Source organism: Gymnodraco acuticeps, unplaced genomic scaffold, assembly GCF_902827175.1.
Source record: "Gymnodraco acuticeps unplaced genomic scaffold, fGymAcu1.1, whole genome shotgun sequence".
NCBI classification, from domain to species: domain Eukaryota; kingdom Metazoa; phylum Chordata; class Actinopteri; order Perciformes; family Bathydraconidae; genus Gymnodraco; species Gymnodraco acuticeps.
Window position 1 is genome coordinate 2,225,109 of NW_022989977.1, and position 19,604 is coordinate 2,244,712.

The following is a 19,604-nucleotide window of genomic DNA, read 5'->3' on the forward strand; positions in this document are numbered from 1 at the left end:
CCCGGACTGGTCATCGGGAGGACCGGGGGGTTTCCCGATGGCCTGGCCTGTTAAGTGGCCTGCCTCACACAGGGTGACTGGCTGTCTACATGATGTGGCCTGCCGACATGGCCACTGTCATACAGATCACAAATCAAAGCCCTTGATTGGTCTCTGTGTGTCATTTGACGGGGTAATGATTAGTAAAATATGCATGAATAAAAAAAAATGTTTTAACTAGGTGAAAAAAGGTAAGATACACTTTTAAAACTTGTTGAGAGCTAAAACTAGTCTTTGCTGCTGCCTCAAAGAGGAGCAGGAGGGAGAGGAGGGAGACAGGAGAGGCTGATTCAGGAGCACAGACACACTCACAACTATAAATGAACCAAAAACAAATAAATAAACACGTTTCAGTGTTTTTTCATATTGGACATGGTATGTTATTGGTTATGGCCATGATTTTATGATTATTGAAATGTATACAGTTCTGTTTCATATAGGTGTTCCCATAGATCTAGTCTCTTTATTTTCCCCTCAAAGTGCACCAGATTGATGCATTTAACTCCAAAATAAAAAAATAAAAATCGTACCGGGGGGGCATGCCCCTGGACCCCCCTAGAGGACTTGAGGTCCACCCCCACTTAATATCACATGGACAGGTTCCTAAATACATTTTTTAAAGTTTTTAAATAGTAACCCCTGTCCATATGTTTATTTGTGGGGAGTAGATTTAAATGATAGGGCTATCACTATGGGCAGCAACGCTGTAAATATTGACAAATAAGTCCAGCAAAATGGCACAAAAAAAACTGGTAGTGGCCTGGCTGGGTGTATAATTTCTGGCCTGAATTATTGTCTCGGTCCGGCCCTGGCTGTACCTGTTCGCTCTGCCATCGCGTGAAAGGTCTGCTAACAAGCGACCAACAGAAAGGTTCATGTTAATGCTGCACGTCACGTCACATCACCCCCCACCCCCAAGTATATTTCAGATCTGTGGGAAACACTGTTTTTATTTATTATGCTACAAGTGACAAGTATTTCCTTAAAATAAGAAAACAGTGACATCGAAAAAAAGAAGCTTCCATAAGAAAATTGGTAATTTAGAGTCCAGTTTTAGTTTGTTTAGTTGTAGTGTGATAGGAGACAGACATTATTTTTTAAAGTATTAAAGTACAATGATAAAAAGCCAACAAATGTAAAATGAGTAAAAAAAACTGTGAGATATACAAACAACAGATAAAAATAACTACAAAAATGGTGTCAAACTGACAAACTAAGATGCAAGTTCTATGTAAATGATTTCTACTAAATGACAGCAGAGCACAGCCTGAAGATAAGCAGCACAACACAACAAAATGACGAGCAACAGAGACACTAAGTACAGGACGTTCAATTTGTAAAAAGCCTGCATATATTCTGCATAAAAATGCCATCAATGCCAAAGAGCCGATACAGACATTACATATAGCTTTATCATAAAATAACAACATATTTTTAACAGATGCTCTGAGAAAATCTGAAGATGCAGCATGTGCCTGAACATGACAACGACCTGAATAGGAGAAACCATATGGATGGTGGTGAAGTGCTCCAAATGAATAACTCATCGAGGGTCTCTGCTATGAAATGGCAATTAGGACCAGCTTCATATCTCTTGTGTCCTGTGGGAAAATCAATACAGGAGCTGCCGTGAAACTAATGTACTGAGAGCCCTCTTTCCTATGGCAGACTTTTAAAAGGAGTAATAAACAAACAAAACATGTCCTCCTTCAGACCTCAGCTACTGTAGGGTTGGTTGTTTGTTTGCCATGTGCTGCTGCCGCCGCTGCTGCAGGATACTTTATTTATCAGGAGGGACAACGTGCATTAGCAGGAAGGTGTTTTGTTTCAGTATTTATGTATCAAAAGGAGCAAAAACATCCATGTGCGTTTTATTAAATGATGAACTGATATTCACCTGAGCACAGCTGACGCCTGTGAGGATTCTGATGCTTCCAAGAAGCTTATCTTCCTCTCTTTTCTACCTGCCCCATTTTGTATGTAAAAAGGTAACCATTATCCACTTGAACTCTGCCAGACACAGTGGTAGGGCCATTATGACAAATCAATGTTGTGCAACAAGCAGTATTTATAATTCTCAAGATCATACTAAAATGTAACATGTCATGCTAAAACGGGGGTTTGATTTTGCACAGACATAGAAAAGAGACTTCACACATACCCACTTCCAATGCACCTATAATTGCTGAATAGATAAATATGTATGTATAAAATAACTGCAAGAAAATGATTGAAGTATTATTTGCATAAAGAAGCTCCCTGGTTACCACAAGAACAGCATTGATTGTGGGCATTATTAGCGCCGTTGTACAGTAATATAAACAATAACTTCTGTTTTAGGAGTTTTATGCTCACAAAATGATTTAAAGTTGAATTAACTGCTTTCTCTCTTCAGTTGATTATGATCTGAAGGCAGGTTACTAATAAGATATGTATGCTTCTCAACATTTACAACTTTTCGAGCCTTTACTTCTGCTCTGTCTGGCTTGCTCACGCCTTGATCTTGACAACTCGTAACCCAAAACACCAACCAAAGAAATTGCAAGGAGAGTTTAGAGAGTGTGTGTCGACTCCTGCCAAAAGACACCCTGAAAGTAAATGTCAGAGGAGTTCAAATTTAAGAAATGGCAGTCCAAAGTCAAAGCAAGTGAAAGGAGCTTAACAGCGCTGACATTGTTGTCACTCATTCCCAGAATTCACTTGCATCCGCGGCTTTGTAGAGCGGCACGTCACAGTCGACCACAAACTAAAGAAATGGGATTAGGGCCTCACATCTCAGCATTGGCACGGCAGGGAGGAGGCTTTGAAGAAATAGTTCAAGACGCATACAAGGACACCTCCGCCCCGTCACACACACGTGAACAACTCCCGTGTTGAAATCACGTTCACACAAAGGCCACCTGGCTGGTACAGAGTGTCTTCCTCTGGCTTCACCAGAATCACTTCAGTGGTTGATGCAAAGAACACAGGAAGTTTTTTTGTAACTGACATCAAGCGTGTATTATTCATAACGTACAGTATATTTTTTCTTATGTGCCTGTGCATGCTGTGGCCTGCTTGTGGTGCAGAGAGCTGATCGTTAAAGTGCATCGCCTGTCCATGATATCTCTATCTTCTCTACTGAGGTGAGAGGAGAGGTGACCTAGATAGGAGAGCAATTTGCACTGTCCGTGCAAGTGAGAGATCACGCCCGCTCTGTCAGACAATGTGACGATAGGGCTGATAGATCCGGGGTGGAGGAAGTGGCTTTGGCTTGTAGGGTTGTTTTCGAAGTAAGGTTAGGTAGTAGGGTTTTAGAAACAAATAATAACATGTTTGCGACAGAACAGAGGCTAAGCAGTGCTGGAAAGTAACTTAGTCCATCTATAATTACTCTAGGTTAGTAAAACTTTGAGTATTTTCATTTTATGCTCCTACTTTAAACTTCCCTGACAATATTTTACATTACAAAAACCTGTGAAATAATAGTGTACAGTTATCTTTTGACTCATTACAAAGAAGCAAATCAAGTTAGGGGTCTTTGTGACATTATAGATGGTTAGCAGTGCACCTTAAATAGATATGTACCCTCTTAATGTCTTAGAGAGTTTCATTTAAAATTACTTTGAGGCATTTATTTAATTTAGAAACGAGCAAAGTACACACATGTGGTTTGTTTGGTCTTCTTTCCTAAAAAAAGAATCTGGGGACAGAATATTCTTGTGACCATTAATGATTTGGCTGGTAATATGAATGCACCTTAACTTGTTATTAATTGAGTATCAGATTGCTGTTTTTGTGGTTTCATCTAAGTAAAAGATCTGAGTTAACTGTTCCATCACTTCCTAGCATCAATGTCATGGAGGTCCTCAGTAAAAGGCTTGATATAAGAACCAGACTAAAGAGACATGAAAAATATTCCGGTGTGGTGACGACCAAAAGAACTGTAAAGATGCAGATTTGAGGTTAACGTGATACAGAAACTGGCTAGTCTTAATCTATTGTTCCTCTCGTCTCTAAAGTAGGTTGTGGTTAAAGGAGTCAATTTACAAGCTGGCAGGCTAATTTCACAAAGCCAAAAAAACAGAGAAGCAGAGAGACACTCTGGGCTCCCCTGTCAGAATTTAGCTCTGGGCCTTTTGTTCTTATAAATAATTTGGGCTGCTTCTTTAAATGTGTCTTCTCGCAAAAACCCCCATTTTGAGTTATCAGTTTCCATCATCAAATACTAATATGTTTCTTCTCCTTGCAAAAGCACATGATAACAGCAACAGTAACCTCACCAGCCTTTGTTTTCTGAGCTACGTCATCATGTGTTATCAGGCTGCATAGTTTGGTCTTTACTGAAATGCAAACTAATACCTTGAAGAGTCTAAAGTTCGGATGCACTTTGCATGTCTTTATTTGCTGTAATATTTTAGAAGCAATGCAACTTTAAGCAGGGAAAAAGGTCCCTTGATGGTGCATAGCTGTCATTGGTATGGTATGTTTAGAGCCTGTGACACAAAGAACACCTCTGGAACAGCTGCAAATTGGACCGTGTGGGGGGGTTTCTCTCACTTGACCTACAAATTATGTTTCAAAGGTTGAAGAATTAACTTAACTAAGTTAACTAAGTAATTAACTCAGTTTTACCAGCTAACATGGACAAGAAGTCCTATTGGTGCCCATAAAAATGTTAATTTGAACACCTACAATTAAAACCATTTTATTCGAATGCAAGCTCCAGAACAGTTACCAAATGAACCTTGTGCTTTGCTCGTTTGGTCAAGATGGTCATCCTTTAGTTTGAGTACAAATTAGGAGGCATTGATCATTTCTTGCTAAAAAGCTTGTATATATTCTAAACAGAACTGGTCTGATGAAACAGTTAGGAAATTGTAAAAGTATTATTATTTTTTTAAACGCTATTGAAACAGCCAGACCCACTTATATTGCAGTGCTTTAAAAAAGATTGAATGAAGGGTTTTCTGTTGCTGTGACAACGCTCGAGGTTGAGCGAGGCCGTCAGGAACAGAATCTGAACGCCCTTTTTTAAAAAGGTATTTGCTTCATCATTACAGGGCTGTGTCTGCAGAATCTGTTGACCCTTGTCGTCTGCCGAACCAAAGCTATATTCAGAGCCGTTGCAAAACAGATTTATGGTTTGTTATGTCTACCTTTCAGAGTCGGTGGAGTGGGTTTAAAGAAAAACAATATACTGCTGTTTTTATTAAGCTAACTCTCTAAATGCACTCTGAACTCCAGTTGACCTGCAGCTGCACCCACTCCACCGTAGGCCTGAAAAACAAACGTTATCTTAGGTACAAGTTTGCAAACACTGGATAATATATTTCCATACCTGTGTGAGTGGCTTAGCATCAACATCTCAAAGATAAGAAGTGGGTTATTGCCTGAGCACTTGCTGCTACCATCAACAGCAGGGAAAATGCTTACAGTGAAAGTCACTGACATCATCTCCTTTTCCTACTGAGATGCCTTTAAGTGCCTTTATGTGTTTAAAGCTCGCTGAGCCAAGGTACAAATGTGTTCATCAGTGTGATGACATGATCTCCAGAAAAACCTGGTTTCAATGTATAGTAGCTTTACCTGAACTGGTTACACTACACCTCTCTCTCTACTTACCGTGCGATCCTTCTTTATAGTCACACAGATAACATCGAAGACAAAGATGGCGCTGAGATTACTTTGCTCAGAGGTTGGTGCAATAGTACTGATGCAGTGCGGTGGCCCTGCATAATAAATCGGGGAGAGAGGGGAGCCAGACTCTGAGGACTGTGATTATCTCTCACCTACTACAAAGAACAGCAAGCCATTACAGATTATTTCTCAATGTTCTTTCCGGGCAGGCTTTGAAACAGAGCCTGTTTCTGGGAGTGGTTCCAACATAAACCTAAGAAAAATGTAGATGCGCCGCTCCCCGTAGGAACTTACAAAGTAATGCTTGTGTAAATAATGTCTGGAGCAGTGTCTCGTATTCTAACGATTAGCTCTTTGCAACCTACAACGTTATACACGACTGCTTCTGGTCTGTTTGTGCATGTTCTGTCATCCTGGTCAATAAGGATCTGTGGAAGAGAAATGAGGCGTTGTGCGGTGAAGTGCGTTTAAGTGTTTTCACTTGAGGTCTGTCTCATGGCAGACAATGAGTACTGCATGATGATCAGTCTCTCTTTCTCAGAAATGCACTGATTCTCCCTGTATGACCACCCACTGGACCCTAATGCACACTTAGTAGAGGTAATAGTACTGTAGTCATGGTGTTCATCATAGCAGTGGAAGTAGAAGTCAGATCTCAAAGGATAGCAGCAGATGCAGTTTTACTACTTGTAGGAGAATTGCCTGTGATAGTCATTTAAATGGTAGCAGTTGTAAAAGTAGTTTTTGTTACGACACTACTGCCGAAAGTGGGTCTGAGACCAACAATTGTTTTTTTTCTCAGTTAGCCAATTTGTTTTTTTATTATAATAAATGTCAATCGGTGTTTCCCGAAGCCTGAAAATACGTACTTAGATGTGTTGTGTTGTCCAAAACTCAAAAGATAAAAGTCTACTGTCTTCCAAGGAGTAACAAAACTATGATAAATATTCAGATTAAAGAAGCTAGATCAGGGAATTTTGTTTGACAACTATTGGATTAATCTTTGCGGCTCTAAAAGTATTATAAAATATAGGTAGTAGCAATAGAAGCAGTTGTTCTATTCGTGGTAATGATAGTGACAGTTGCAATTCGAGAGTAAGAAGATTTAGTTATGTATACTGTAATGTACGCTGACTGTAGTAAAAGTTAAATAAACATTTAGTCATGGACACAGTGGTAGAAGCAATATGACTTGTAGTATTAGTGGCAGTAGTGTATTAGTATAGCTGTCATATAGATGCTTTTGTAATTGTGGTTTACTAATATCTATGAAATACAATTCATACAGAAAAGATTTCTTTAAGAAAGCTATTACCTATGTTCAGTTGTTACCAGAGCATGGAGAAATGTACAATGAAACCTTTTCTACAGTACTGGTAAGATGAGTACTAAACACACAAACAAACGGGGCTTTTATGTTTTCTACACAAAGAAAGAAAAAGAGGTTGTGGTCCTGCTTTGCTTTTGTATTTCACTGAAGTCTTTATGCGTCACCTGATTTTCTCGACTCTGTGGTGTGGCTCCTTCAGGGACAAAAGGAAACTGTGAAAGACGGTAATAAAAGCGGGTGTACAGTATATTCACATGAACACCTCGCCTGGTGAGGCTTTAATTAGACTACATTTTCACAATTCACAGTACAGTGAAGGCTAATGTAGCATCTGTAGGTTTTATGTATTCTCAATTCTCTGTTCTTGTACAGTTGATCAGTGCAATATGAATAGACTGTGAAGTTCTGTGTTCACGTTCACTGCCTTCCTGACTCATATCAGTACTCAAACGGCACACCATAAGGAAACGGTCTAGAATTTATGTGAAAACGGTCACGGCCCGAATGGTGAGACTTTTATTTCACTCTTTCAAACGACTTTTATTTCGCAGTCCATAGGTTCAGGGAATGTTCTGGAGAACATTGAGCCGTCCCTCGAGCGAAGTCTTTTATTAACTGGAAGCTCTGCGCTCGCGTGCGTACGTGTGTGTGCATATGTTTTTGTAGATGCGTGCAATCTGACTGACACGCGTTGAGGTTTCTCATTTTCGGCAGGTGCATCACACGGCAAGAATGTCAAACCACATGCACACTTCCTGGGTGTGTGTTTGTGTGTGTTCTCTAACTAATCTGTGTATTTCAGTTTGAACTGCTAAGCTAACAGGCTCATTGTCCCCAAGTCAAAATAAGCATATTCATGTTTCGTCCCTTCTTGACTCAACGCTTTTAAATATTTACCACAAAATGAGCAGTTTCACATGAGCAGTCTATTTGCTCAAGGACTTACTGTGCCGTCATGAATAGAGATGGCTGCCGTGTAGAGTCATGGCAACAAGGGAGTTTCGGCAGCAGTTGATTTATGTCTCAGTTTTTAATCTTTCCTGTGTACATTGCTTTAGAAAATAACCTCTCCATCTGCACACATTCATAGTATTAAATCCATCATATCTGAGAGGGAAAGGTTTTTTTAACTGTTAAAGTGAAGCTGACAGTGCCTGATTACATCTCTTACCTTGTTGCATCACAGCTGTAATCAGAGCAGCGAATGCACTCTGCTTCATAAAATGGATACGTACTGTTCATTGTGCAGCATACGTGGTGTTTAAAGGGATAAGAGTGTGGATCATGAACAGGTTTCAAGTTGTTTTGGTTGATTGCGGGTTGTAATGGACATGTTTTTCTCCACAGGGTTTGCAGGTGAAGGCAGATTATGTTCCTCTGCTACAGTCCCTGGCCACGTATGGATGGAGGCTCACCTGTGTGCTGCCAACTCCTGTAATCAAGACCAACAGGTAATGACACTTATCGGACCAAGAAAAGGGACATTAGGTCATCTATGGCCACTAATGACCCCTGTTGGAAACCAGAAGAAACTGCTCTGATATCCACCACAAGCCTTTGCTTTACCTTTTTCTAATTTAATAGTAAAAAGTATTCAGAACACACGGCTGATCTCCATTTAGCTAATCATGTGATTTATTAAACCAATTAGCTGCGCCGCTGATGATTTATGTGTCTCCTAGGGACTGAATACTAATGTACACATGTTCTTTGTATTCTTTTATCTGTGACTAATTAAGATAATCTTATTTATATAACTGTCCAAACTGGTTATATCTTATATAGCGTACTCATATTTATTCATATTCAAGTGTCAATACTGTGTCTTTAGTGTTTCATATTTATTCTATCCATAGTGACTATTATTATACACTTTCTCAGTGTATCCAATATGTATACTGTTTATACGCATTCATACTGTATATGACTTTTTTTATATCTTGCATATTTATTGCACCTATACTTTACAGATATGACAATGCACTTTACTTGCATTTCTGTGTCCCGTTACTTGTACTGCAATACAATGAAGTTGAATCTAAACTAATCTAATCTTAAAAGAAACATGTAAATACGATTTGAAATGTAAATAAAAAAGAAAATGCAAAAGGGATAACATGGAATAAAGATCAATAATAGAATGCAGTGAGAGATCTAAATAAAGTTATCTCAATGTAAGTAGAAGTATCTTACCATTTTATTTACTGTAGTCGTAAGTCGTAAATGTGTTTTATTATGTTCAAGCTCTGCTCCTGAATCATTTAACAACCCACTGGAGGATCCCAAAAGTGCATTGTCACCAAGCTTAAAAACAAGACAATTCTGAGTTCATACATTTATTTATTCTTTAGCTTTTTTTACATCTAATACAACATGTATCTATCACTGCAGTGTTAACAAATAATGCACATACTTTCTTTTGGTTTGTTGGGAGATAACTCTTTAAGAAGACACTAGGAACTGTATTAAAAACACGTTATCTGTTCAAGTTCTCGTTCAAAGAAATATGGCTTCTAGAAGAAATTGACCTAAATCTGTGCCAATTTAGGCTAATCTGTGAGCCGAGCAGCAGCAGCATCAGCAGCTGTGAAGGTTTAAAAGCAGCAGCTCTGACTGTTGGTGGAAAATCTCTCGCCTCGAATGTAACGGTTCCTCAGCTTAGCCTGTGCTGACTCATCACTCATGCCTGCTAAATGAGTGTACATCCGCTTTTGGTCAAAGGCTTTGCATGTTCTTCAGGCACCCCGGAGAGCCTTACTTCAAGACACAATTTATTCTTCAACAAAATGATAATGTACCGTCCGCAACAGTGAAATATCACACTCTAGAACACTTAAGTCTCATCAAACCAGTGTTAGGAAAAGACCGAAGTACCTTGTTAACTCAGAAATAATCTAAATTACACTAAACAAATTAACAAACAGCTGTTTATTAAATGTTTCAAATAGATAATACTCTAGTAAGCACATTTAGGTTTGAGAAAAAAGACATCTGACAATACTAGCTTGCTCACAGATTTAACAACATGGTGGATGTTACGTTGCTGTAAATAGTGACTCAGACCGCAGGACGGCCATCATGCACAAATTGGACCATTTGTAAATTCTGAGCGCTTTTGTAATATGCTGTTCAATTATTTTGTGAGTCACAATCTCAGAGCAGCAGAACATGTTGCACTTTGTCTAGGAAGACAAGAAAATTGAATATGGGAAAGATTGTTTTAGCTAGCAAAAATAATGAGATTACATTTTAACGTACTCCTATCATAAGCTTTAGCCTTTGTTTTCTAATTGATTTTCATTGGTATATTGTTACAGTAGATTTATAGTTGTGTCAAACTGAAAAGTATACATGCAGTCTTTCCATCAATACACTGACCAAATACTGTTAGCTCGGCTCCGACCTCAGCTGGTCATGTTTGCTGCTCTTTCATAGCATAGCTGATTAATTACCTCTCTATTTTCATCCTTTGTGATTTTTTCTACTTTCCTTTTCTCTCAAAATGCCAAAACACAACAGCACAACATTGCTAATTAATCACAGTCGGCCTAGATACAGTACAAGACGGAGCTCATTTCTCTCCCAGCCTCCTAACTTTTTGCTCCAAAATAATGGTTGATGATCTATTTCAGATTAGCAAAACTCATTACACTTGTTTTTGTGCCGTGTGTTGATTCCTCAATTCTTTTAATAGCAAATTTGCAAATGCACGGTTTTTGTAGTCTGAGGGGTTTGCAGACGGCACTTCATCTGGGGGGGGATAAGTGTCAGTGATCTCAGCCACGTCTGAAATTAATGCTAACTGGTGCTCAGCGGCTTCTCTCCACAACATTAATTCATGTAGTTGTCTCGGAGCAGGCATTTCTGTTCACCGCATTCAATTAATGAAGATGGTAATTACATTTTAGAGCCATTAACTACAGTAACTGTGAATTCCTCTACATTTATTGTCGAACAACAGAACATACAACAAGGAAACAACAAGGTTTGGGCACATTGGGTCATTTTTGCAGGTATCTAAATGTACTAGAGACTATAACAGGGTTCAGCATATACATTATAAAGTCTTAATCTGAGTCTTTCTTGAAGTACGATTGGCATTTTGGAGCGCAGCATTTGATTTTTCAGGGTGTTTGATTATAAACTAGAGTCAGTTTGCAGCAAAGGGGGAAAGTAGACTTCTCTCTGCTGCCAACAGGTACAGTCATTTAAAATAAACACAGGCCATTCCTGTTACATAAGGCTTCAATGTTGTAATATGTTGCGGCTGACAAAGACATCCAAAAGTAGATTTGGTAAAGGCCTGTAATTTTCTAAGACATCCACTCTTCTTTGGCTTAATGGGAACTCCAGTTAGCTTTCAGCTTTAGTTTGAACAGGAAGCCGTCCAGCATTCTTGACAGCCTAGAAAATAGCTTATGGATAAATGGTAGAAGGAAGGAGGTAATGGAAAAAAAAGAAGTTGTGGTGGGCTTTGGATGGTTAAGATAGTAAGCCCTTCTGCTAGAGGAGTCTCAAGTCCATTTGATGTTGAGAAAGGGAAGATTTGTAGCAGGCTTTTAAGGTTCTGCAGCGATCATAAAGCTACCATCTGTCCTCATGTGCAGGGCTGAGCTGGCAGCTTAACTTTAGACAGCACCTAACCTTTTGTGAGTATGTGTGTGCAGGCGTGTGCATGCGTTATTGAACTTGTGTCAGATAACAGCACAGGACAACATATCTCATTTTAAGCCACGTCCAATAATGGCAAGAGATAAATAGAAGGAATGAAGCAGAAACAAACAATAAAACTGTCAAAAATCCCAGAAGATAACAGCAGAGAGGCAAAAGTAAGCAGCTAGTTGGAGAGAGAAAACTGAAATATTAAGGAGGTTGTGAATGACAAAGATACAGACAGAGGAGTAGGAGAGAGAGCTCGAGAGACAGGAAGCCCGCTCAGAAATGAATCTGCATTTCCTGCCACAATTAATCTGTCAGTGTGAGTACTTGTGCAGATTATCCTCCTCTGAACACAGAAATGTGACATGTTCATAGGATGGAGGATTATCTTTGGGGAATTGAGGAAAAGAGAAGAAATACATGTTCTAAGAAGTTCAAGGTTTTCAAAAATTGCACTCAGACATTCAGGCAAACTTCTAAATACGCCTCAGTGCATGAGAAAAACCCATTTCCTTGCAAGACTGAAACATAAGGGGGGAAATGACACTGACTAATGACAGCAGTGAAGAGGTTGGGCCACAAATGTGAGCCTTTATCCTAAACTGTCAGATAAGAGTGTGAAGCATGAACGGTTGCCAGCATCATTTGGCTATCTTGATGGAGGTCAGAAAGAGTGTTGATCAATCTGTGTTATTTCAGGATTCAAGCCTATAACTCAAATGATGTATGCATATTTATCTTGGAGTTCTGCAGCATTTTTTAAGCAAAGGATCTCGTAAATTATGAAGTGTTGTTGTTACATTGTTTCGGAAAAAGCACGTGGGAAAAGCTCATTTCTATCTCCTTTCTTATTTGATATTTTTCAACAAATAAGAGTAAACGTTTGAAGAAGAAGACATACAATGTTGCGTCTAATTGCCAACGTTTTCAGCTGATATCCTCTTAACGTTCCTTTTCTCTCTCCGTCCTAATCTTTCAGTGATGGAAGTCTGTCCACCAAACAGATCGTGTTTCTGCAGAGACCCGTCTTGAGCCGAAAGAGGAGGGAATCCAAGGTACACAACCTCACATTCCTCTCTGTATTTCTTGGCTAATGTGTATACAGGGTCTCCCACCAGTCTTTGTCACATGCTTAAAATAAATCCCAGGCCAACATCACCTTTTACCACCTTGGATATCACAGCTGTTTTGGTTTTAAGTTGCCAAATACACAAAACAAACTGACTCCCTTTCTGTTTGAGATATTGGGAACTCCTCAGCAACAGCGGATGTGTTGTTTGGAGAAAAACAGCTGATAATACTTTCTTCGTGACCCTGAATAGTGACGATAACCTCTAAAGCTGACCTTTTGTCCACTGTGAAATGAATCCATGTTGATGCTTTCTGTGACCCGAATTTAAACTGCCATCACGGAAACAAATGTAATAGGCCTTAAGACTCAGGGAATTGCTAGCGTTAACAAGATTTTCTTGGCCGTTTCTTTGCAGTCTATCTCAGTACTCTATGTCCCTGCAGTGTGTTGAACCCTGCGGAAGTTGTTCAAGTAATTGAGGATATATTGCATTACATTTTTTCCTGGTTTGTTTGGTCAGTTTGAAGGCCTGGGGGCCCCCAATAACTCCCCTAAAAATGGCCTCAATTTCCTTCCCGGCATCAATGAGACTCATTTGAATTAGCTCGTTTTCCCAGTGCAATATTAGTTTCACGTTGATCTATTCTTAATTAAGCTTTGTGCCCAAAAGCATGTTTTAAGAGTTGCGAGTCATTCCACTGACATGCTAATGCGTCACATACGTTAACATTGTTTCGTTTGTTTCAGAAATTGATCTTCAAGCCCCGAAGCAAGTCCAACAAGAACTGCATCAAAGAAACAGCAAAGAACAAGAAGAAGAAGAAAACTAAAACCGAGAAAGATGCAGAGGATCCCAAGATACTCGATGACAAAGAAAATGTTGAGAAAGAGGAAAACAACAGTAGGGAGGAAGCAGTGAATGCAACAGATGTAGAGGCAGCAAGAGAAAGTGAGACATCGAAAGAAAGGGAGGTGAGGAGTGAGGCAGATAAAATGATTGATGGGATTGAAATCAGCATAGAGACTTTTGAAAAGAAAGATGGAGGAGCAGAGACAGAAGACAAAGAAGGACAAAACGTCACAGAAGAAGAGGAAGAAGAAAAGATAGCACTGGATGGGGAGGGATCAAATGAGAAGGGAGAGCCTTTAGAAAAGAGAGAAGTCCAGGAAGTGACGGAAATCGTTGCGACTGTTGAAACACAGAGCGAGACCAAAGAAAAGGTGGATGAGAGCGTAGCAGAAGTTGTGATTGAAAATGGGGTGGAGACGGATGAGGAGAAAGACGAGGGCCAAGAGATTGTGATGAAACATAAGACAGAAGAACCAGCAGGCGTGGATGTCATCGCCAAGGAAATTGTGGCGGATTCAAAGGCCACACCAACCAATCAAAGCTCAGAGGAGACTCCAGAGTAGCCCCAAGTAGTCCAAGTCAAGGTTTTTCCCCACCCTACCTCTTAACTTCTACATCTTAAGGACTGGTTCACAGTGTTGTCCCTGATCCATGTAAAAGGGTCTTCGATCCCCATCGCTGCATCATTCTCCAAACCTACCATCTTTATTAAACAATTCCCCGCAACCTGCCATAGTGTAGTTACAGAGCAGATATCAGCTCTAGACCACACATACTGAATGTATATATCAGAAGATGTTGGTGCAGTATAGTGGACGTATAGACAATGCAATACAGAGCAGAGGAATCAACAGGGGGTGAATATCTAGAATGATGAATTGATCGGTTTGGGCACGTTTTCCTGCAACTAAAGAAGAATGAGAAATTGTTTAAATTCCTGGTCACTTCAGAAATTGAAAAAGGTAAATGTCTTTCCTTTAAATGAAATCACATTTAGTTGGTTTGTATGTCAAAGAGAGAAACAAATCTATGTATTATTCCTATAAAAATCTAGCTATTACCCATTTTACACAATGCTGTGCAATAGAAAGCTGTCCTAACACTGTTCAACGTTGAGGAAACAGAGTTTGAGAGAATAAAATGAAGGGAAAAAACTGTCAGACAGAAAAAAAAGGTAGGAGAGTTATTGAAACTGACTAGCGGCAGTGTGTTAGCAGTTAGCTCAACATATGTAGTTTATCAATCAGTCCTGCCAATAGTCCCACATCACCAATCCTCTAGCTATGTGGATAAATTAGACACTTTCTGGTGTGATCAGGGCTTCACGTGAGTGGGGAAAGAAACATGATTCTCATTGTAATGTAAAATACAGAGTTGGATGCCGACCTTTCTAATAAGATAAGATAAGATAAGATGGACCTTTATTAATCCCTGTGGGGAAATTCAGTAGTTTAACAGCAACAGGGTAAGATTGAAAATAATAAGGGTCAACTTGATAAACTTAAAGAAGATCAGTGATTGAGAAAGTTCTCTGGCAGTAAAGGATAAAGCTAATATGTGTACCCAGAGGTAGCACCTGTTACAAGAGGTACATGTACTGAGCAGCTTTCTCGCAGTTTTGGAAGCTACGAAAATTCAGCTCAAAAATCCAAGAGACTGAATTGACAGGTCACACATTTCCAAATCCACAGGACTGACAGTTTGAGAAAAAATCTGCTCAGGAAAGCATCTCCATGTGACCACATACTGCACCACCATTTCCAGTTCCTTAGTTCTGTGCAGCAGAGTAAGTTGTTGGAGGGAACTTGTAGGAGACAGTGGTAGAGGTGATGGGAAAGGCATTCGTTGCGAAAGGCAATCCAAAGCAGGGTGAAGAGATAATTGTTTACGCTAAGCTCAAAGCCGTCAAGTGCTTCAAAGAGAGCCGATAATCACTCTTTGGTGTGGTGTGCTAAGCTCACCTTGCATACAGAATGTTCCATATTCAACGCCGAGTCAGATAAGGATGTGAAATTCAGCTGAATGTTTGCAGCTCGGGGGCAGAACTCATATTTTTGATGCACCTAGTTGGCTTTCACATACAGTACAGGAGTGAGGATTCATTTCTGGGCAAAGTTGTATTTTTTAAATTACATTTCCAGCCAATGGCCACAAACAAAAGCTCTTGTCAGTAGGGAGACAAGGTTAAGATGTTTGGTCAGGACAGAGCATAGCCTTGTTGTTCACTGAGACCAAAACTGAAGATTGAGAGAGAAATTGAGACAGACGTTGAGAGCCTAATAGAAATACCCAAGTATAAGAGAGTCAAATAAAATAAATGAATAGGCTCATCTAAAGTAACGGCCTTTTGCGTTCCACATTCCCCGTTGAGATTTCCTTCATTATTTTACTCCCAGCTCTTTAAGCACCTCTTTCCAGACATAATTTCTGACAATAACAAAGTCATAATGTGCTGTTTCATGGCATCGTGTAGCTTTCCATTTTAAAAAGGGGATGGGGTGATGTGAAAAGGAGGGAGAAAGGTGTCGACGTTCACGGCGCAGAGCTCTCATTAGCTCACTAATGGATTTTGTCAGTGGGGTATCTGTCAGGAATCATGAATTTATAATGGGGGTCACTTATTGGGGGATGTATTGACAGCAAAACACCTCAACATGTCAAGCAAATAGCCTTCAGATTTAACGGTGATGTCATAGGGAATCATTTGCACTGAGGGGGAGGAGCTTTTGTTACAAAATATCAAATATTGCAAAGAAATTACACACTTTAACTACCTGCTGTCCACCTTCACACATACTATATTTGTCATAATTTGGATCTTTTGTCATTATGAGAACAGTTGATACTTCGGTCAAGAAAAATGTCTCCCTTTTGGAGATAAAACTCTTCAATTACACACAAGTAAGATTGATTACTCTGAATAAGTGCTCTCTTCAATAAATCCACCCGCCGCTGAGATTTTCTTCAATGTAAAATGGCAAGTGATTTTGTGTAGAGTAGAATATAAAAACTGTGACCAGCTTAGCCTTATTACTATACTGTAAATGCCCCACAATCTGCTTTTTAGCTATGTCTTTTAGAGGCACAATGGTGATTTCAGTGTTATATGTTTGTTATAGTCAAACAGGAAAGATTTGCTACAGTCAGTGTTGGTATTTTGAAGCCGTTGTTCCCTCTTTTATTACTGGAATTCAGAGTGAGGGGATACAAAGATTTGAAGTGTTTGTCTATATGAAGGTAATATGTTTTTATTTTTAAGATGTTTTGAACTTTTTTTATTATTGTGAATGTTCTTTTTTGAGTCTAGAGATTTTATTGTAGGCTTTGTGTTGCCTATGCTGTTGCGCTAAAGCTTGCTAAAATGTATTTCTGGCTGATGCTCTGAGCTACCTCCCGAGGGCTGTGGCTTGTGTTAAAACCAAGGGGTTGCCGTGTGCGGACCCACAGAAACATATGCTCCTTGTCCTCTCGCCCTCCAATATGACGGAGTCCAGACCCATGAGCGTGATCGCTAATAGCAGCAAAATCCAGGGCCATATGTGAGCCAGAATGGATTTGTCCACATCTGTACACAGGAGTTTGCACGAGCACATGACAAATAACCACTCTGATAATATTGAATTATATCAAGGCATATTATAATATTCTCTGTGGTATTTTAATTTTTTTTTAACTTAATTCTCCAAGCTGCTTTTAGCTATCGGCTGTTTCAGCTTTAATAAGCACTTATTGTATTCAAGAAAATATTGTATGCTCCCTCTTGCATCAATGCTGCTGGGGAGCAAATAAGACTCAGCTGTCACATTCAAATTGTGACAAAAATGAATTATGAAAGGCAATACCAAAAGACGCCTTTTGATAGCTGTCGAGATCATTATGAATAGCATTATTTTAGAAATATCCCCAGTGAATTCTGGTCAACTTAATCCGTCAGATTTAATCAATTTCTTCATTTTGCCCTGCGTCAAGATAGACATTTTTACTGTCATCTATCTGTTCTAAAGATATGAATTAATATCAGTATTCTCGACTTCTGTTTTTATTTTAAATCGCAAAACTGTGACATGTATTCCCCTTTGGTATTCTGGGAAAACAGACAGATCATATTCCACTTCATCTAGAGGAGCAGGGCTTGGAAAATCAGTTAAGCGGCGAGGTGATCTCATGTGACATGACTGTGTTTTTGACTCCCACTACATTCCGGTTGGACATCCACAAACACGGATGATCGTAACCTTGACAAAAGTTACAACCGGTCCTGTATCCGCCTGTCCTACCTGCGGCTGTAGCCTTCAGGGCCCCTTGTCTGCCTGATAAGGGCTGATTGGTGGCAGCTCAGTCTAACCTCTGACATGAGTACACTCCAGGGACTGTGGGTAATAGTGATTTTTTTTTATCCTGGAAAAAAGAAAAACACAGACGACAGGGAGAGAAAAGCGAGGCAGGATCTTACACTCTATCAGTTAAATGATGTTGAACCATGTTAAGTTAGCCGTCCGTGAAAAGAGGGAGACCTTTGAGTAATGTTAGACTTTATACATTTGCAGCTCTCTGCCCATTTGTGTAAAAGAAAAAAGAAAAGGTAATATACAGTTTCCTGTCTTCTATCAGCATAATTGTCTTTGAGCCTCAGTGGTGCTGCCGGTGCAATCGTTTTTGGTAACGCTGTTAAGAAAAAAGACAACGTAATGGTTCATTTCCTGTGTGCTACTATGATGTGAAATGGGCAAAGTAGAAATGACAGAACATGATACAATAGGATGCCGTCATTTTTTGTTCCTGTGTTGTCACTTTAGCTTGCTCACAGCCTCCGGAAAATGTATTCTTAGGTTTTTGTCCCCGATGTGTTTTTATCACCTCGCTGCCATCTTGAATGTTGAGTATCTTTGATCATGTGCTGTTGTCACTTGCATAGCAGTGTTTGCTATCAAGGAAGAAAAAAGTATTCTTTATCTTTGCTATCCTGAGTATGTCCACATTCCTATTGTTCATGACATCTGTACAATTTGTATATTATAAAATGATTTATATTTAATGTGTACAAATGTCTTTGTTTCTTTGTGTCAAATGGAATACAGCTTATGTTTGTTGAGGCAGCTTATTGAGGCAGAGCAAAGCATTTTAAGGAATTCAAGTTGGAGCTCTAGATTTGACTTGTGAACTGCCATTTAATTTGTCCAGTTAGAGGTAAAACATTAAACACATACCTCCTGCAATCAGTATTAAAGTCAAACCCATTTTAATTGGGCCTGAGACAAGCCTGACTGAGTCAATATCAGGTAAAAAATCATAACTTACTTCAATCACTTTGGAGTATCTTCCAGTTTGTGTGTACAGACAGAGATCGAAATACTGTTTCCCACAATCCCAAATATAAAACCGAATGTATATAAAAATGTGTGTGCAAATATGTATATATACATACATATACAGTCAAAGACACATTTTTACATTTGCACACATTAAGACCTAAATAAAAACACAACAATCAATATACAAAATAACAGTCACTTCAATATTTTGAGAATGTCCTGCAGACAACTATGATACTTTCCCGCACAACAAAACTACACCTCTGAAATTAGGCTGCTTGTTTGCAACACAGTAACGTAAAACAAAATAAGCATTATCTGTACTTGTATGTGACATTAAATAATTTAAATGTTTTTATTTGTAATCTCAGCTGACTACATAGCTGCCTTCTCAGTATGGGAGATACTCACAATACAGGGACTGATATTACAGATATAAATATCTGAAGAATAAGAGGATTTCAGTCAACTTTACCTACATCTGTGAGAATCTGCAGAATCAATAAACCTCTGTCATTAACCAGCAAACATGTAAGTTATCTGTTCCAGCTGCACACAAGTACAGCAAATACTGTCCTTGGATAAATACTGAAATATGAAATTACGACTTCAATAAACTGAACACAATGTAAGTATACAACATGGCCAGGATGATTGTTTGAATCTGCTTTTTCCTGGTTATTACCTTAATTATTGTGGGAACCTTAGAATAGATCAACTTTA

The 19,604-nt window shown here is 39.2% G+C and overlaps 1 protein-coding gene across 2 annotated transcripts in view; it reads left to right on the forward strand.

The window, feature by feature from the left end:
• Positions 1-18,610, forward strand: part of LOC117543245 (raftlin-like) — a 100,937-nt gene extending 82,327 nt beyond the window's left edge. For both annotated transcript variants that reach the window (XM_034211391.1, XM_034211392.1), the window contains exons 8-10: positions 8,336-8,439; positions 12,627-12,702; positions 13,467-18,610. In XM_034211391.1, the coding sequence (XP_034067282.1) occupies positions 8,336-8,439; positions 12,627-12,702; positions 13,467-14,132 (846 nt within the window). In that variant the 3' untranslated portion in view covers positions 14,133-18,610. The remainder of the gene's footprint in view (positions 1-8,335; positions 8,440-12,626; positions 12,703-13,466) is intronic.
• Positions 18,611-19,604: the final 994 nt, after the last annotated feature.